This window comes from Mytilus galloprovincialis, chromosome 1, assembly GCF_965363235.1.
Source record: "Mytilus galloprovincialis chromosome 1, xbMytGall1.hap1.1, whole genome shotgun sequence".
NCBI lineage: Eukaryota > Metazoa > Mollusca > Bivalvia > Mytilida > Mytilidae > Mytilus > Mytilus galloprovincialis.
In genome coordinates, this window is record NC_134838.1 from 89,394,586 (window position 1) to 89,415,122 (window position 20,537).

At 30.1% G+C, this 20,537-nt stretch overlaps 1 protein-coding gene across 7 annotated transcripts in view; it reads left to right on the forward strand.

Moving 5' to 3' along the window:
- LOC143043767 (uncharacterized) overlaps window positions 1–20,537 on the forward strand; it is an 81,680-nt gene that overhangs the window by 38,166 nt on the left and 22,977 nt on the right. For 5 of the 7 annotated variants that reach the window (XM_076215982.1, XM_076215988.1, XM_076215955.1 and 2 more), the window contains 9 exons: window positions 6,023–6,088; window positions 6,901–6,958; window positions 7,344–7,430; window positions 8,105–8,181; window positions 9,357–9,461; window positions 10,005–10,064; window positions 12,204–12,345; window positions 13,919–14,072; window positions 20,004–20,137. In XM_076215982.1, coding sequence (XP_076072097.1) covers window positions 6,023–6,088; window positions 6,901–6,958; window positions 7,344–7,430; window positions 8,105–8,181; window positions 9,357–9,461; window positions 10,005–10,064; window positions 12,204–12,345; window positions 13,919–14,072; window positions 20,004–20,137 — 883 coding nt within the window. The remainder of the gene's footprint in view (window positions 1–6,022; window positions 6,089–6,900; window positions 6,959–7,343; window positions 7,431–8,104; window positions 8,182–9,356; window positions 9,462–10,004; window positions 10,065–12,203; window positions 12,346–13,918; window positions 14,073–20,003; window positions 20,138–20,537) is intronic. The other 2 variants (XM_076215961.1, XM_076215967.1) reach the window with 2 other exon arrangements.

Consider the following 20,537-nt stretch of genomic DNA (forward strand, 5'->3'; position numbering starts at 1 on the left):
TCATGCTGAGTTTCTAGATTTGTTAAATTAAATTTTCAGAACCATTTAGAAATTTTTGTTAAGATTTTATCATAGCTTTATTACATACTTAACTTTTATGAGTTAAAGACAAACTTAATGTTAAAGTGAGAGAAAATCTAACAAAACATGAAATGCATATTTAACTTTATCATCTGATGAAAAATTGATTCAAGTTTATGGAACATGGTTGTCATTAAACAATCATAGTACATAGTAATTTGGATGTCATAAAACGCTATGTATAGCAATTTAATTTTTTTATAATGATGTATAATTCTAACTGAATCATATTTAATCAAATATACTTGCCTGGGAAAACTAATGTTTGAAATTAATGTTCAGATCTCATGACCTTTCATAGACTAGAAAAGTGACAATTAACCCCAAATAAAATATCAAACTAGGACAATAGAGTTTTGCAAAATGTAGCTTCCTTTTGAAGTTCGATAAATATTTTGGTCACATGACTGTTCCCCAGTATGGGGTTATCTAACCATCTCTAAAATGTATGCTTTTTATCATGACTGTGTATTGAAGTAGTCGGAGAAGAATCAACACAATTGTAAGTTGTATTTTATACTTAACTTTAAATTCATATTTTTGATTATTTAAACTGATTGAGTACAAATGTTTTAGTTCTGTTGAATAGACAACTTAATTTTAAATTCATATAAATTTTGCATTTATTATGCTTTTCAAATTCTATAAGGATTGACTTTGTGAGCTTGAAATATGCGAAGTTGGACTTGCTTTGAAACTGTTTAGTACTGTATAAAAATCTCGAAGCTTATATCTTTTAGATAACTATTTTACCTTTACAATAAGAAACACCATTTGGAAAATTAAAATCCAATTACCCTAATATCATTTATATGTTGTATAAGTTATTTTAATAACTTGACCAAATTAGAATAGAATAGGAAATGAATTTGTATGGAATTTCATAAAGACATATTTATTTTAGATATTTTGAAACCATTATATTATTAAAGCCTGTTTATGTTAGGGTATTAAGCAAACAATATGACTTTGGCAGGTGAGATTGACCTTGTTTATTTTTGCTGATAAGTATATTGATATAAGTAAATGGACTTACATCCACACCTAATATCCTGTGGCCAAGTAGGTTAAAAAATGCTATCCTGGTGAATGATTTTCTTATATCTTGAACTTTAACATTGGAAAAAATACTCAAAAAAGAAAATAAGTTATACCAGTAATTAAGTGTATTTAATAAGAAGTATCAAATTTATTTTACAAAGATTATAAATATTTTTTTAGATGCATTCATATGCATTTCGTATAAATGTCTAGTTTATTTTCCTAAAATAAAATGAATTAAATGAATTTTAGTTTACCTTGACCCTTCTCTTATGAGAACTAATCCTTTAATGATTAGATAAGACCTCCAAAAGAAAACATTGATATTACTTATGATTACATCACTAGTCTGGTCAGTGGTATATTTACTGTCCATTATTGGATATAAGATTATCTACTACAAACAGGAAATGTAATGGTATATGTTTTGTCTGTTAAGAAGCTCAGGTCCTTTATTTCACCAATTATTCTGATACAGAGAGGATTTATAGATGCTGGTGATATACTAGGAATAAGTTGTTTGAACTGTGTCTGATCAAGTGTAGCATCTCTATAACAACCTGATGACCTGGGATAAATGCCACATCAAGTCCAGTCTATGACAGTCATTTGCTGGTCCTTCTTAGTGAATATTGATTATCTAAATGTTACCATGTATTTATTGACATGTTTATAAGCGCTGTGAATATATATTTTATTGTAAAAAGTTACTGAGATAAAGGACTATTACTTCCTTACTGTAGCCCTCGTAGGGGCTTCTAATACGGTAAGATAAAAAGTTTGTTACTGTTAACAAAAGTGTTTGTGGTTAACCAATTCCTTACTTGCAAATGATTGCTGTATAAATTTCAATCCAGAATGTTTTAATCAAAAAGTCTCATTGACTTGAGACAGCTGTATTTTCATACTCAGAAATCCTGTAGGGTACACAGTTTCTATCGTTGTTTTGATCTGTGATATTGAAACCCTGTGGTATAAGATAAAAGTAGATTAATTAGAGATTGAATAAAAGTAACTGAGATGTCAGCAATGTTTTAAGAATGATAAACTTGGAATATTTAGGGTGCAATCTTAGCATAAAGTCATTTGTCATTTAAGATAAGATAGAATCAGAATTTCCACTGATAATTTTGTTGTAATATAGCTGTGAGAAATTAAACATACTGCATATTTATCAAAACATTTTTGGTTCTTACTGCTTTTGAACTGTAAACAAATTTTATGATTGAATCTTACAGTATACACTTATGCAATATTCTCTCCAAGGGAATAGATATCTTACAAAAACAACAATCATTTCCTGAGAAAAACATTTATTAGAACATTGAAGTTGTGGCACTTAGAAATATTTTTGAGGACTATCTTCTAATATAAAGAGATGTGGATTGAAATATCAAAACCTGGAAGACCTATTGAAATATCTGATTAAAATACGTTTTGTTTCCAGATAACAAGGTTTTAATAAATAGCGTACAATTAATTTTGATAAGATTAATTGACTTGTAGATTGATTAAGTGTATTAAAACTGCATCAGTTGACTTGGAATGTAGATTTAACTTGATCCTGTTCATATGCAGCTGTCTTCAAAAATATTAATCTGTCTATAATTTGTGAAGTATGGATGATAGGTATCTCAGTAAGATCAAATGTCATTTAGATTATGTGTTGAAAATATCTTGAAAGAAATATTAAGGAAGCTTGTAATGATCATCAAGTCTCAAATATTTCTTCCTCTTTAAATGTTTGGTCAATGATAATAAAAGACTGATTGCCACATTCTTCATCTTGAATCAATTTCTATTGTTGTTATATCAAATGTAATATATTTCCAAAGAGACTTGATTCAAGGAAGTTATTCCAGTGTCTCACAGACTCTGATCACATTTCTCTCATTCCTTTAGTTGTTATTAGGACAGCTTTTCTGATTGGTTATGATTTATTGTCACATTGTCAACATCTTAGTAGCAGGTACTCCACATTTGTTTTCTACATTGTCAACATCTTGGTAGCAGGTACTCCACAATTGTTTTCTACATTGTCAACACCTTGGTAGCAGGTACTCCACATTTGTTTTCTACATTGTCAACATCTTGGTAGCAGGTACTCCACATTTGTTTTCTACATTGTCAACATCTTTGTAGCAGGTACTCCACAATTGTTTTCTACATTGTCAACATCTTGGTAGCAGGTACTCCACAATTGTTTTCTACATTGTCAACATCTTTGTAGCAGGTACTCCACTTTTGTTTTCTACATTGTCAACATCTTTGTAGCAGGTACTCCACAATTGTTTTCTACATTGTCAACATCTTTGTAGCAGGTACTCCACATTTGTTTTCTACATTGTCAACATCTTGGTAGCAGGTACTCCACAATTGTTTTCTACATTGTCAACATCTTTGTAGCAGGTACTCCACTTTTGTTTTCTACATTGTCAACACCTTGGTAGCAGGTACTCCACAATTGTTTTCTACATTGTCAACATCTTTGTAGCAGGTACTCCACATTTGTTTTCTACATTGTCAACATCTTTGTAGCAGGTACTCCACTTTTGTTTTCTACATTGTCAACATCTTTGTAGCAGGTACTCCACATTTGTTTTCTACATTGTCAACATCTTGGTAGCAGGTACTCCACATTTGTTTTCTACATTGTCAACATCTAGGTAGCAGGTACTCCACAATTGTTTTCTACATTGTCAACACCTTGGTAGCAGGTACTCCACATTTGTTTTCTACATTGTCAACATCTTTGTAGCAGGTACTCCACATTTGTTTTCTACATTGTCAACATCTTGGTAGCAGGTACTCCACATTTGTTTTCTACATTGTCAACACCTTGGTAGCAGGTACTCCACATTTGTTTTCTACATTGTCAACATCTTTGTAGCAGGTACTCCACATTTGTTTTCTACATTGTCAACATCTTGGTAGCAGGTACTCCACATTTGTTTTCTACATTGTCAACACCTTGGTAGCAGGTACTCCACATTTGTTTTCTACATTGTCAACACCTTGGTAGCAGGTTCTCCACATTTGTTTTCTACATTGTCAACACCTTGGTAGCAGGTACTCCACATTTGTTTTCTACATTGTCAACACCTTGGTAGCAGGTACTCCACATTTGTTTTCTACATTGTCAAACCTCTAAGTAGTCTACAACTATATTTCTTGTTTTGTATATTTGAGGTCAATGTAATGTAGCTTGTTCCTTTCAGTTGACAGTCAACTTATATTTAATGTTTTCTCTTTCCTTAGCATGAGTTTTAATTTCAGCAGTTATTTCTCCAGCATTTGGTAAGCTACAGGTATTTTCAACATTTCTTCAGTGTATTTGATGAAAAGTTGTCAACATCCTGCCTGTTTACAGCTTTTGCATTGTAAGTCTTTCTGAAAATTGAGTTTCTATATTAAAAATGTTCAATTTCTGTTTTTAATGGTAAGGTATTTGTTAGACCTTATAATGATACGCTATAAACACATTTTTCATTGCAATATTGCACTTGTTGAATTCCAAATGATAAATAAAGAAACAAGATTGTATGCTCAGGTTGTCATTTATACAAATAGTGTCTGTTAATGTTTATAACAGCTGTCTTACCACAAAACAAACTTATGTCTTCTTTGTACTAAGTGTTTTCTTTTCATGGAAAAAACATCATTAATTGTAAAAATCAAAGAGAAGCATAAATAATACTACAACCATAAGGCTGTTCAGTACTTGATATATAAAACTGAAAGGCTGCTGGCAAAGAGTGAAAGTAACGAAGACAGTCATTCAGGTCCATTTCATTGCTGAACTTGATGTATATTGATAGTTTGGTTAATAATTCATTAGTTGATGTAGCTTTTGACATTGGACATTCTACATTCTACATTATTTGTATGTATTTAGTCTTACAAAGACTGAAGAAAACATTGGAAATATTTAGAATTAAATCTCTTGGTTGAAAACAGGTCAGTTGCTTTAAAAAGTTTGATAACAATAACATTTCTTTTAAGTGCATATATATGATAGCATTTATAAACAGTTTTGTTTTATGTTTAATATTATAGAGAGTGGTTAAAATTCCTTAGAGTACACTTATTGTTTCTGTAGATTGAGTCTTGTTTTTTATAGACAGATGCAATCTTGATTTTCTCCCTTCAGATTGTAAAAAATATTGTGTCAGCAGTCTGCAAATGATAGCTTAGTGATAATACATTAATAATCCTTAGTCCTTCTGAGAGATTATCTCTTAATCCATTATGATAGTGCACATGTTGATGCGAGTTACAGCAATGATAAATGTCAGCTTGAAGCAGTTATACAATTTCATTGCTGTTATAATGAAAATCCATTTCCTAAAGCTTTCAGCATTGCAATATTATAGCATGATTTTAATGAGGCAGACAAGACTTAACAGTGCCTTCCACTTCAGTTGTTACAGATAGTTAGAAGACATTTAATGCTATTATTAAGCAGACATTTGAAGGATGAACTCAAAGAGTTTCTCTTTTTTATATGGACAATTGATTTTCTACAAGTTCATTTTTTTTGCCTAAGTTCTTTATCTGTTTGGTTTTTAGGTGCATTTAGCTCCCAGTTTTCCGGTCATGCAAATTAAAGTACTTAGCAGGCATAATGTCAGAGAAATGATGAGTTTTCAAGGAGGCGTTTGCTTGTTACAGTTATGTTTTAGTGTATCTTGTAGATACATAAAAGTTTGGGTTGAAAAAAAGTCAGAAATACAAATAATAGATTGGAATAATACTTCAGTTCAAGTATATTTTTATTTTCATTTCTTTCTTTTAGTATCCCATTTTAATTAACATCTTCAGATATGATAAGTGTGTTATCATTCAAACACATGAATGGATTGTTTCAGAATTCTAAATTCTTATTTATTTCTATTTTCAGTGAAGACAAAGTTATAGGACATTATCAGAAATTATTAGGAATATCAAAAGGATTGGCTATTGTCAAGTAAGTACGATTATACCAGGGGAGATAATGCCGTATTGTTAACATGCATGAATTTGGAAATTACAGAATATAATTCAGTTGATAGACTTGGTGTAAATTATAAAACTTAAATGAATTAGTTGGGTTTTATTTTTAAATTGTAAAACTTTCTACCCCTTGAAATTATTAATTGTTATTGATGACCATTCCTCCTGACATTGTGGTATCAGAATTCTGATAACCTTATAATATATATATAAGAATATGGTTGCCAATGAGAGAATCTCTACAAGAGACCAAATGACATAAGTATTAACAACTATATGTCACTGCACGGCCTTTAACAATGAGCAGAGCCCATATTGCATAGTCAGTTGACCATCTTATAATGCTGACCATTCTGATCCTCATTGTTACTTAAGTTCACTTACCACCTGTGTAGAAGTAATTTTAAACTCGTTATCATATAAAGTTCAATGCACAAATAAGAGAAATGTACACACTCACAAACCTTCACAGTAAATGACACAAACAGATGTAAATATGTGTACAGGTATATACAAATATGGCATGGTATACCAATATTTAGAAAGAGGACAATATGATAAAAAAAAACATTTTAAAAGAAATCTTAGCTATTTTCCCTCAATTTCTTTAGGATGTTTACAGACAGATTGCCTATACTGAATGTTATCAAAAATCATTGGTTGTATTTAATGATCAAATAATTTGAGATTGTTTTTAATAATTATAAATTAATTAAGTTTTTTCAAGAGGTTGTAGAAGTGTTGAGGTAGACAGTGGTCTGAACCGAGTTTCCTTTTGTTTTACAGTTATATGTCCATAGTTGAGAGTTTGCCTACGTACGGTATACACTATTATGAAGTAAAGGTAAGATTTAACTATCAGTTAGTTTAAGATTATGGGGGGAAATTGTATAAGATTTAGTTAAAAAGGAGAATAAATCTACTATGAGTAACATTGTTTCAAAAAAGATATATTCTTATTGATTTTAATTTAGAGTTTTACTGATAATGCATTTAAAAACTCATAAAAGAATTTTCTATGATAATCATCAAAAGTGTTATTTTCTACAAAAACAAGTATTTATCAGTCATACTTAATGGAAGTAAGAGAAATTTAAAGAGGAAATAGTTAAAACCATAAAACAAAATGGTAACCATTCATTAGCTAAATTTATGATTGGAAAAAAGACTACAAGACAGTTACCCAGAAAAGCAAAATGGATTTATTGGTTAACTTATTTTCATTTTAGGACAAAAAAGACATTCCATGGTGGTTAGGATTAAGTTATAAAGGAATAGCTGTTTATGATAAATCAGATAAAAAAGAGCCAAGAAAAGTATGTTCAAATTTAGTTTAACAGTTTCTTCATATTTTCTCTAACTGAATTGCTCTGTAAGCACCACAAAAGTACTACAAGTAATTAACTACCATTTGAGCATTAAGTTGTAGTGTAGGACATTTGATATCCTCACCAACTGACCACATGATTAACAAATGCTGATCATTCCAGATCCTCACAGGTTCATATAACACCCTAGTAGTAGTAGTCATTTATAATAGTGTACTTTATATATATAAAAATATATACAGGGGGTGTTGAAACTTTTGTACAGTCCCTTTGGACACGATTATTAGGCCTCATCGCAGAGGATTGGGCATTAAGTGTTCACTTGTCCGTCTGTCGATACATAAGTACTACAGGATGTCCCAAAATTCATTTCCATTCTGTAACTTTAATAGTTTGTCTCAACCAAATGTAATGAAACATATAGACCACATTGTTTCTTCCCACAAAACACAGATGAAGGTCAAATATCGGTTGTGTTGTTTTTAACATTCTTGAGTTATGTCCCTTTATAACATTATATGCAAATAGGGGCAACTTATAAAGTATAAGATTTCTTTTTTTAAATACGGTTGAAGTATTTTGCGAAATTCTGACATAATGTCGATTTATTCCCTTAGAGTTTTCTAAGCTCTTTGATTATATAACAAATTGTGTCTTTTCAGATTTTCACATGGAAATTACTGGAAAATTTATACTATAGAGACAAGAAATTCTCAATAGAGGTTCATGACCCTAAACGGTAAGATTCATCTCACAAGTTTAGTACTTTCTTTTCTAATAACTAGCCATTTCTCTCAGTTCACGTTTAGTTTGATTTAGTTTATATTTTCTTTTGCATCATTATACACATCTGTCGTAAATTTTATTTTGAAGGAGCATGTTGAATGCTTTTTCTTTAGGTGAAGTTTTTTCATGAATTTATTCATATAAAGGAAGCAAAATTTCTATGTATATTTTTTTCTAGCTCATTCTAAACTTACATTAAATCTTGCATTTGTCCCCGTTGCTTATATAACAGAGCTATAATTAGCTAAGAGGCACATATTGTTTGCTTTTGTTAAAACAGACATGTTTTACTCTGCAGAGAGCTTGCTATTTTCTGCTTTGAACCTTTGAAAATATTTTTCTTGGCATCCCCCTTAAATGACGTTGCTTTTTTGCATTGCCAGTTTTCTATGTGTTACATTGCCAGTCTATTTATTACATAACTTTTACAATGCATTGAAGCTTTTGCTAATAACTGATCTATTTCCCTCTTACATTTCAAATTGTTTATGAAAACATTCTTAGCACAAGTTCATATGTGGAATTTACTGATTAGGCATTAAAAGTAGGATTTTGTTATGAAAGTTGTTTTTAAATGTAATGGTTAATATGAATTAAAATTAATGATAAACAATGAATATCTGTCTTATTCATATCTTTATGAAACAAAAACCTTTTAATTTCGTCTATTACATACATCTGAAAAAAACTTACCATTTTAACTTGGTGTCAGATAGATTTTAATACAAGTTATTTAGAAATCTTTGTATTTTCATAAACTCTATAGCTTCTTTTAACATGAGACACACCATTTTAACACATATCCAGTATTGATGAATTAGTCTTTTCAAATCAAACTTTCATTTTTAGATGATTGATAATAACATGTGTTTTATTTGTTATAATTGCTTTTTGGTTAATAAGCCAAAGTTACAATTTATGGGGCTTTTAGACAGATTTTTTTCTTAAAGTTTATGAAATGAATTATATGTATGTCTACAAAATTTAATGTTGCTTTCTAATTTATAGTCATAATCAACAGGTTTCAAGTTCAAGAAAATAAATATTAGAATTTGTAAATTTGAAATTTGAATTTTGAAAAGACTAAGTTAAAGATGACTGTGTAACGCATGGTTGTTGGTGTTGTAGTGTCATACAAACATTAAGCAGTTACAACTTGTATGAGGACGCGATCAGAGAACCTGTTGACGAAGGGGACGAACTCTCTGATGCCATCGTAGACCCAAGTACACAGTAAGTAATAATCCTGTCATCAGTAAACTTATTCAATCTTAGGTCTCTGTTGTCATAGTCTTAAGCTTTTAATCTTACCTATTTGTTTATATTGACTGGTAAACCTAGCTTTGTTCATGTCGATCTTGATATTTATTCCCTGTACTGTCACAGCTGCTTAGTATTCACAATAGCCTCAAATCTAAGATCAAATGTGTAGTAGATAGATATGCAGCGACTGCTTGTATCAGTCAATGTGCCATGTGCTAGCAGATCATGCTTTTCATTCTAAATGAATTTATTTTATAGAAACTAGAAATATCGTTAAAAACAACATTTTTTTGTATTTCAGGGGAAATAACTCTAGGCATGTTTTATTTTTATTCCTGCATGGTTTTTCATTAGTTGCCCTCATTATTTAGCCATCCTCATCATTTATGTTTGGGTATGCTGTTTTGCTTGAAGCTTTTTGTTGGCTGCAGTATATCAGACCTAGTATCTTTAAATGTCTACTTTATTGATATGTTATTTTAAGCTTGTAATTTTTGTTGACAAAATTTTCAGGTATTATAACCGATGGAGATCTTCCAGCTATGTTGATCCAGTGGACATAAAAAATTCTATGTATACTTCCATTCTCAATTTTATTTTTTTTGGCACTCATAATCCTCACAATTAATTATAACTAAGCACATACATGTGATCTGACATAGCCAATTTATATGTAAGAACATTTATAAGAATGATTTTTAATGCAACAAAATGACTTAATGGCCATCACATGTGTGTAGAACACAGCTTCTCAAGTGTTTTTCTGTAATCAGAATCAGCTTTATATATTGTATACTTATGTTCAGACAGAGCTTTATATATCTTAAGGGTAAGGAGAAAGAAATTAGAGTGCATGTGAAGCAATGTAAACAATGAAGTCATAAATCTTGAAATTATTATTTTACTAATGTCTTTTTTTAGCTCACCTGACACAAAGGGTCAAGTGAGCTTTTCCCCTCACTTTGCGTCCGTCGTCCCTCGTCGTCGTCGTCTGTTAACTTTTACAAAAATCTTCTCCTCTGAAACTACTGGGCCAAATTAAACCAAACTTGGCCACAATCATTATTTGAGTATCTAGTTTAAAAAATGTGTCCGGTCCCTGGCCAACCTCCCAAGATGGCCGCCATGGCTAAAAATAGAACATAGGGATAAAATGCAGTTTTTGGCTTATAACTCAAAAACCAAAGCATTTAGAGCAAATCTGGCAAGGTAAAATTGTTAATCAGGTCAAGATCTATCTGCCCTGAAATTTTCAGATGAATCTGACAACCCGTTGTTGGGTTGCTGCCCCTGAATTGGTAATTTTAAGGAAATTTTGCTGTTTTTGGTTATTATCTTGAATATTATTAAAGATATAGATAAACTGTAAACAGTAATAATGTTCAGCAAAGTAAGATTTACAAATAAGTCAACATGACCGAAATGGTCAGTTGACTACTTTAGGAGTTATTGCCCTTTATAGTCAATTTTTAACCATTTTTCGTAAATCTTAGTAATCTTTTAAAAAAATCTTCTCCTCTGAAACTACTGGGCCAAATTAATTCAAACTTGGCCACAATCATATTTAGGGTATCTAGTTTAAAAAAATGTGTGACTTGACCCGGCCAACCAACCAAGATGGCCGTCATGGCTAAAAATAGAACATAGGGGTAAAATGCAGTTTTTGGCTTGTAACTCAAAAACCAAAGCATTTAGAGCAAATCTGGCATGGGTTAAAATTGTTTATCAGGTCAAGATCTATCTGCCCTGAAATTTTCAGATGAATCGGACAACCCGTTGTTAGGTTGCTGCCCCTGAATTGATAATTTTAGGAAAATTTTGCTGTTTTTGGTTATTATCTTGAATATTATTATAGATAGAGATAAACTGTAAACAGCAATAATGTACAGCAGAGTAAGACCTAAAAATAAGTCAACATGACCAAAATGGTCAATTGACCCCCTAAGGAATTATTGTCCTTTACAGTCAATTTTTAACAATTTTCATAAAATTTGTAAATTTTTACTAACATTTTCCACTGAAACTACTGGGCCAAGTTCATTACAGATAGAAACAATTGTTAGCAGCAAGAATGTTCAGTAAAGTAAGATGTACAAACACATTACCATCTCCAAAACACAATTTTGTCATGAATCCAATTTCGTCCTTTGTTTAATATTCACATAGACCAAGGTGAGCGACACAGGCTCTTTAGAGCCTCTAGTTTCTTGCTGTCTCTATTATATATATATATTTATTTTTTTTTCAATTTTCAATGGTTTTGTAAATCCAATTGGACTAATTTTACAATTTTCAGTATTGAAATTCCTTTTTCCTAATAAAAAAAAAATGCTCCTTTATAGATTGTATTTTACTAAAATAGTTGGAATTGGAGAGGTAAAACTAAAAGAAACTATATAATCAGATCAACATTAACATGCATGAATATTTGGAATATTGTAAAATAAAATTAAAGTGCATAACTAGTCTAGTTTAATTGAAATAATTTGAAAGTTGAATTCGAATTTACAAATCTTAATCAAATCAGAATAAAATCTTTACAGGCAATTTCATTTTCTAAACAGAGTTATGAAACAATTGCATAAAACCTTGTGTTTAATTGAAAACATAAATTTGTTGTCATTAAATTTAATTGAAATACATTAAGTATATCATACAAGAACTATGTACTTTATATAAAGCAACCATTGTTCATTAGAATTTTTTTTCCAGAGTATCTGTAAGCCGTAGAACTTTCGGTCCTGGAAACGTTGCAGTCCATGCTTGGTTTGGTTGTACTTCTCAGCTCACAAAATGTATCTGGTCCATGGCCGTCGCTCAACATCAGTTTTATTTAGACAGAAAACACAGCAAGGTAATCTTACTAAGTCCCTATCAGAATGATAGGAGGATATAAAATTGAGAATGGAAACGGGGAAATGGAAATGTCACAGAGCAGACAACAGATTTTTATACGCCCGGGACGGGACGTATTATGGTATACCGTTGTCCGTCTGTCCGTCCGTCCGTCTGTCCGTCCGTCCGTCCGTCCGTCCGTCCGTCGTCCACACTTCGGACAATAACTCAAAAACACCTTCATCAATTTCCATGAAACTTAAGTGAATTGTTTATATCTATTGATGTAAGCTCCCTTTCGTTTTTTTTTAATTTCAGATTTTAAGTTTTGGATTTATGGGCCTTTATTCATAAAAAAAGGGGGAATTTTCAACACTTCGGACAATAACTCAAAAAGGCTTTCACCAATGTCCATGAAACTTTGGTGAATTGTTTATATCTATTGACGTAAGCTCCCTTTCGTTTTTTTTTAATTTCAGATTTTAAGTTTTGGATTTATGGGGCTTTATTCATAAAAAAGGGGGGATTTTCAACACTTCGGACAATTACTCAAAAAGGCTTTCACCAATGTCCATGAAACTTTGGTGAATTGTTTATATCTGTTGATGTAAGCTCCCTTTCGTTTTTTTTTTAATTTCAGATTTTAAGTTTTGGATTTATGGGGCTTTATTCATAAATAAAGGTTGATTTTTAACACTTCGGACAATTACTCAAAAAGGCTTTCACCAATGTCCATGAAACTTTGGTGAATTTTTTATATCTATTGATGTAAGCTCCCTTTCAATTTTTATAAATTTCAGATTTTAAGTTTTGGATTTATGGGGCTTTATTCATAAAAAAAGGTTGATTTTTAACACTTCGGACAATAACTCAAAAAGGCTTTCACCAATGTCCATGAAACTTTGGTGAATTGTTTATATCTATTAATGTAAGCTCCCTTTCAATTTTTATAAATTTCAGATTTTACATTTCCGTGTTATGAATTTTTATGCTTAAAAAAGGGGGGATTTTTCCAATTTTGGGACAATAACTAACATTTTCACAAAATTTTATGTATGGATGAAAAATTAAGAAAACAAACTTAGTTAAATTTGAGGTAGCCTTAATAGTGCCAATTTTTTTGTGCATTTTTATTTATTATTTGGGAGGGGGGGGGTATTTGACAGGGCTCACACTATTTCTAGTTGATCATATAAATTCATTTAAAGCATAAAAGACAAGTTAAAAGAGCAACGGGCGTATCATGCGCCTAAGCGCAGCCCTTTATTGGAACTGTAGTTGAACTTTGATATCAGCTGCAGATGTTAATAGCAAACTAAAGTGCCTCATGCTGTAGGACTTTAAACTGGTTTAGGAACTATGCTCATATTGCACTCTAGATGTGATAGTTTGTACAAAACATTCCAACATTTTAAAAACATACTGTAGAATGAAGGTATTCATTGAGAATTAACATTTTATATATTTTAATCATTGTTTCAATTGAAGTCCTAAACCTAGAAGAATATTGTTTTCCGTACCTCTGATTAAGACAAATGATATAGTAAGGGAGATAATTCATTTATAATATTTTATTTTATTTTGTATTACAGAGTAGTTTACACACAGTTAAAAGTTCCAGTGAAATCGCTGCAGATTTAACTTGTAGTAACAAAAGTTCGTCATCACTACCCGGTTCATTTTCTGATATCAGTCGCAGTGCAAGTTCATCAAGTCTTCCAAACTTGTCAGGATCAAGATTTGATAGTAAGTTGAGATTTTGACTTATTTATATTTCTTCATTCCCAGAATTTATGGAAGTCTTTTTGAGTTTAGATGTAACCGTCTTAGTGAAGCTCTTTGAAAAATTTTAAACGCAGATTAACATAACAAGTCCTTTTTGATGTTTTCTTTTTAATTGTCTCTGTTTAAAAATTAAAAACATAACTATAATGACAGTGGGAAAAAAACATTATTTCGATTGATTTTTTTTTTCACGAAATGCAGATGGGTCATTATTGGGTAGTAACAAAAGATTCTTTTTACATTACCTAATTTGGTGTCACAGTAAAAAATGAATTTGAATACTTTAACAATTTTTGATAAAAAGTGTCACCTCTTAACAAACCAGCAATGATAAAGGTGGAATTGAATTAACACTTTACAACATTCATACCATTTTAGATACCATTAATAATTCTAGGAAGTGTAAAGGAGTAGGTTCAGTAAGACCCCTTTTTGGCCCCAAAATATAGCAGTTTTACAAAAAGATGAAAATGTAATTTTTTAGCTATTTACTGGAAAGTAGAATGCTTCTGCTATATAAATATGGGCTCTTTTTGACAAAACAATGCACATAAATCGGGTACTAGCATCATTAAGTCATGGTAAATTACTGAAATCTTCACAATTTGAACATTTTAGTTAAATTTTAAACGGTTTCCGTCTAAAATGAAAGTGGCCGCATTCGTGTTCATTCATAATATTGAAATGTAAGTTGTATTTGATGATAATACATAACATATATAAAGGTTGAGGATGAACACGGATGCGGCCACTTTCATTTTTGACAAAAACCATCTGAAAAGTGACGTTTTTTGGCATATTTGATAGATTTTTCATATTTAAGCTTGAATCGGAGCGTTTTTAATTACTTAATCAGTTAAAATTCTTTACAGAAACTAATTGAATCAATTTAAATAGACACTTAAGTGTTTAAAAAGTGTCCAAAATCTTTTGTTCGATGAACGTGAAATTTGAGGCCAAAATCGGCCCTTACCGGACCTACTCCTTTACTTTTAAAAAGTCATTACTCAAACAGTAAGGAAAATTGTGTAAATGGGGTGTTATTCCTTGTTTGAAAAAGATATTTTTTAATTTGTGTCATTTGCTTTTAAGAAAGTGGGATTTAAACAACTTATTTTCATTTGAATTGTTTAGTTAAAAGAAATTTTAGTCAATGCCTACGGCAAAATGGACAATACACTAAGTGAACTTAAAATCATTTTACCAATTAGGACGTAAGAGACAGTCATTAGATTTAGTTACATCTTTATGAGACTATGAAACTTATTAAGTAAACTATATAAACATTATCATTAGCCAAACATTATTAACCTTGAAACAGTTCAGATTACCTTCTATTCATAAGTATAAAATTCATATAGTCCTAAAATTTGAATCCTTATAATAAAGGTGCATTATATGGAATAGTATAATTATTATGCAGACAAACATGAACATGAATATTAAAAAGAATAAATGAATTTTATACTGAATAACATGGAATATGCCAGCTACTGTTTCCAATGGGAATATAACAATTGAAAAGATATTTTATGAGGAAAAATAATGAATAGGACTATTATAATCAAAAGACCAACAGTTTATACAAGTTTTTAAAATGCAAAGTATTTAATGCTCTTATAAGTGTCTCTTTAAGAGGATAGCCACTTAGAAGTTGGTACACCTTAGTACAGGATATTGGAGGTATAAGCAGATTCTGAATCCTGTTAGATTGTTGTGAAAGTCAAGCAAAGGTCCTACTCAATAAAAGTTACACACTAGTTCCTATTATGTGTACTTCATCAAGGGCATCCTCAAATGCAGAAAAAAGTAAAATCACAAAAATACTGAACTCAGAGGAAAATCAATTCGGAAAGTCCATAATCACATGGCAAAATCAAATAACAAAACGCATCAAAAATGAATGGACAAGAACTGTCATATTCCTGACTTGGTACAGGCATTTTCAAATGTAGAAAATGGTGGATTGAACCTGGTTTTATAGCTAGCTAAACCTCTCACTTGTATGACAGTCGCATCAAATTCCATTATATTGTAACCGATGCGTGAACAAAACAAACAGACACAATAGGTAAAAATGTCAAAAATAGGGGTACAGCAGTCAACATTGTGTTATCATCTTAATCACTATAAAAACAACAAATGTAACAAAGAAGCACAAAAAGGCATACATCAAATTAACATCCTCATTTTGATTATATTATACGATTTTATTTGTCTATGTAAAATGCACCCATCAAGGAAGGAGGGTCTCAATATTAAATGAGACTGTAGGCTGACAGTAAAAGTCCTGTAAAATTAAAGGCTGAAGGATTATTAGGTTGTGGGAAACTTGATGAGGATTTATTGTGTCTTTATCTCTGAAAAAGAATAGTGAAATTCAACTAATTTTGTCAACTTAAATTGATTGACATGTACTTTGTCATCGTCAACAATGGATTTCAAATACTTCCATCTTACAGTTTTGCAAAATTTTAATATAAAATCTATGTTTGATTTACTTACGACATAGCACTTACACAGATTTTTCCTGATTACATTAATTCACATAATTTTACATGATGCTGTTAAGCGTTACAATGTTAACATTAGATTTAAACTATAAGACATTATATGTAGACCCCTGTTTGTTTTAAAATGCATTTATTAATAAAGACATTGCCACATTTTGACATTTCTGTCTTTGTCACCACAGTTGATGAGCATATTTCATTATAAGTTTTATATCGATTTTCTATAGTTATCATGGTTATTGTATGTGCTCATATAAGTATGAAACATTCTTAATGATAAGGTCTCAGTTTAATGTGAAATGATGGACACTGATAGTTGATTTAAAAGCATTAATCATTTAGTAATTATTAACTATTTACTCAAATTTCCTTGATGCTCAATTTCTTTTTGTTAGGGCTGTCTTGAACATGTTACCAAAGCTGTTTTTGTTGTTTTTCATCAGCATCTTTATGACTGTGAGTTTGAAATGTTCAGCATAAGTGTTAGACATCTCCCTACAATTATAGGGTTCCTCTTCTAAGTAGGTTATGTGTTTATGAATATAACAGGATACACTACAAATATGGAACTTAAAGAGTAACCCTTTAAATTTCTAGGCAATAAATATTGGAATAGTTGATATGAGGCAAAAGTTATACTGAAAACTGGCAAAAAAAATTTTCTAGATGCTATTATATGCATTTAGATTTGTAGTACCGGAGGTGAAAGTGATTGAAATCTGCTTGCTTACAATACATAACAATATTACATAAAAATAGATTTTGAGTAATTTTGGTTGAATGCAAACACTCTGATTTGTAGCTAAGGTATTATATTGGAATAAACAGGAAGGAAATATAATAAGAGAAAAAATATTTATAATTAAAATGGGACCACTGTTATTTATGGATATATAATATTTATAGAAATATAGAATTATAAGTGTAATGAAAATTCAATAATGTGTTTTAGATTATGTAATAAATGGAATTTTTTTATATAATAGAACATTTCTTTGGTGTAAAAATTATATCATCCAATTTATCAAGTAAAAGTGTAAATATCACTTGAGTTAACAACATTGATCATGTAGTAATCTTTCCACCTTACACCCTAAACAAAAGACCCACAATCATTAAAGTAAAAAGTCCTCAAGATATTATAAAAAAATCTTTGAACACAAAAGACAAGTAATTTGTAATAATTATGGGATTACAAAAGTTTTGTCCTCAGGTCATTAGGGTACTTTTGTAAACCAATCAGTGGTCAATTAACTACTTAATTAAACTCATTACTTCACCTGCAACAAATATGCTAATGAGGTCAACACACCTCATTAAGGTCATCAGAGGTGACAATTGTTTTTATAGGTATTCAATATAAACAGGTGATTTGTATGGAAGTTTGATCAGTCAGCTTGGTATATCTGTAGAATATATACATTTGTTTGTTTAGGACAGTTAGAAACATTTTGAGACATTTACTATAGCTTATGTTTGTGCATAGGGCCATAATGAGATGAAAGCAAAAGCTTTTGTTAATTTTGAGTAACTCAAAATAATTAAGTACTGGACAAAAAGGTGAAAGTACTTGGTGCCAAATTCATAGTGACATTTTGAGTTATAGTAGAAAGTTTTAGTTTATTGAGTTAGTTTGAAGTGATTACGACTTTGAGAATGAGCTTGCCTAGTTCATTTAACATGGATATTACATTGGATTCTACCGTCTTTGATACTTCAGTTATGTTTAACAGTAATTATACCAGTAAGTTCTTATATTATTCTTTAGTTTATAATGAGTTTATTGTATAATAGTTGGGCAATGTTTTCAGCTATTTATGTATTATTTTAAACTGCTAATACATGTAATAAGAATATTAACAAGTGAAAAGACAAACATGTTTAGGACAGTTATTTTGAAAAATTTTATGTGTATAATATTACATTCTTAGAACTATTTTTTTCTTTGTATATGTGCATTTTAAATTGAAGTCAATTATTGCAACTGACAACTAGTAAATAACATAGGAATAAGTGCTTGAAATTAAGGGAAAGTCTCATATTTTTCTCAACAAACGACAAATCTTTGTTAGAAAGTTAACTTTATTAAATTTAATGTTTTTATCAGAGACATTTAAACTATGTATCTTTTGCATATATGCATTTTGAATATAAGCAAAGCATTGCAACTGAAAACTATCCTAGGAAGTATAAGAATAAAGATTGAAAAAGATTTGTTAACTTATTAAATGTCATCATAAGAGAGTTATAATGATATAATGCCACAGAATGACAATTACCACATCATATGTAGAATTTATCATTTTATTGACATTTGTTAATTCAATTACATACATTTTTGTATATTAAGTCTATCCTGTACTGACAAATGTTATTACCTCTGATTTGTTGTGTTTATTTATTTTTTACCCTATAAATAGATTTAAATAGCACATGTTTTTAATATAGTATATATATTCCATATCAAAGTAAATAACGATGATATCAGTCCATCTTGTTAATCCAGTTAATAATGTTCTAACTTTAACACTTTGTCTTTTGACCCCAAAGCAGTCTTATCAAAATATCACAGCTTGTTTGATCAATTTAGAAAAATACTGAAAACAGGATTAACAAAAAAAACTGTACATGAATATTCCAAAGGCATAATTGTAAACCATGTCTAGACTAAATTATTATAAGTTCATAAGACATATGGATTATCCAGGTCCTTTGATGTAAACAACTAATCATAGTATCATCATATGATTTAATTGATATCTGGTTTAACTGATAAGATTACTACATGTTAGAGGCAACTGTTTTCTACTACTTTTTGGTTGGTTAGAGATCTTTATCGCTATAGAGAATCTTAATTTAGAGTGAGGAAATTAAATTTTCTTACCAGATTACAACGAGACATTACTCACTTATACATCACTTTGTTGTTATAAATTCTGGATGGGGAGAAAGTATTGTAACCATTGGTTGAGAAGTTGTAAGTTAAAAACAGATCTTGATTCTATTGCAAATTGTATATTTAATTATTTAAATTTTTTATTTAATTTAATACAAATTAAAACAGTTTTTATTAAATATTTGTTTTATTTTTTTTGTGTATAAATAGAATATGTGTTGTAATTGTTAGGGTGAAACATTTAATTTATGACTTATTAATCTTAATTATAAAAAGAATGCAGTTAATAACCACAAACTATAGGGTAAACAACTGTTGACATATTGAGAAATTTGTAGAATTTTAACCTGATTGTTTTATGTCAAATTTCATCTTGACAGGTAAAACTTTACAGTAACTCATTTTTGCAATAATCACAGCTCTAATGACAGAATGAGAAATTTTGGTTAAACTTTGTTACTAAATATTTCTTTCCTTTTTCAGTAAATCTAGACCAACTAGACGCCATCAAAGCACAAAGAGAGATGTTTGAAGCACTTAAAGCCAGAAAAGAAGCTTTAGACGAAAAGCTACGCAAGAAAACAGAAGAACTCAAAGTGCTATGTATGCAAGAAGGGGTAAGTTACTAATTAAGAATTATATATAGAAATAAGAAGATGTGTTATGATTGCCAACAAGACAACTCTTTAAAAGAGACCAAATGATTTAGTTTGAACATGACGAGGTACTTACAAATTATACTAATTCAAGTAGAGCAATCTTGTAAAATAATGAAAATTTAATGAAAATAAAGAATAACCATTATGTACTTTATGTATTTCTAATTGTAATATAATTAAATGGAAATATGAATTCACAATATTGTATACTGAAATCTTCAACAATGAGCAGCACTGAAATGTTTTATTTGAAATGCTGCAAGGTTAAAGTTAATGTTTAGAATTGATAATTATAGCATACATGTAAGTGCTGGTCCTTTGTTTTGAATATAGTCAAAAGTCTGTTTAGAATCTCTTC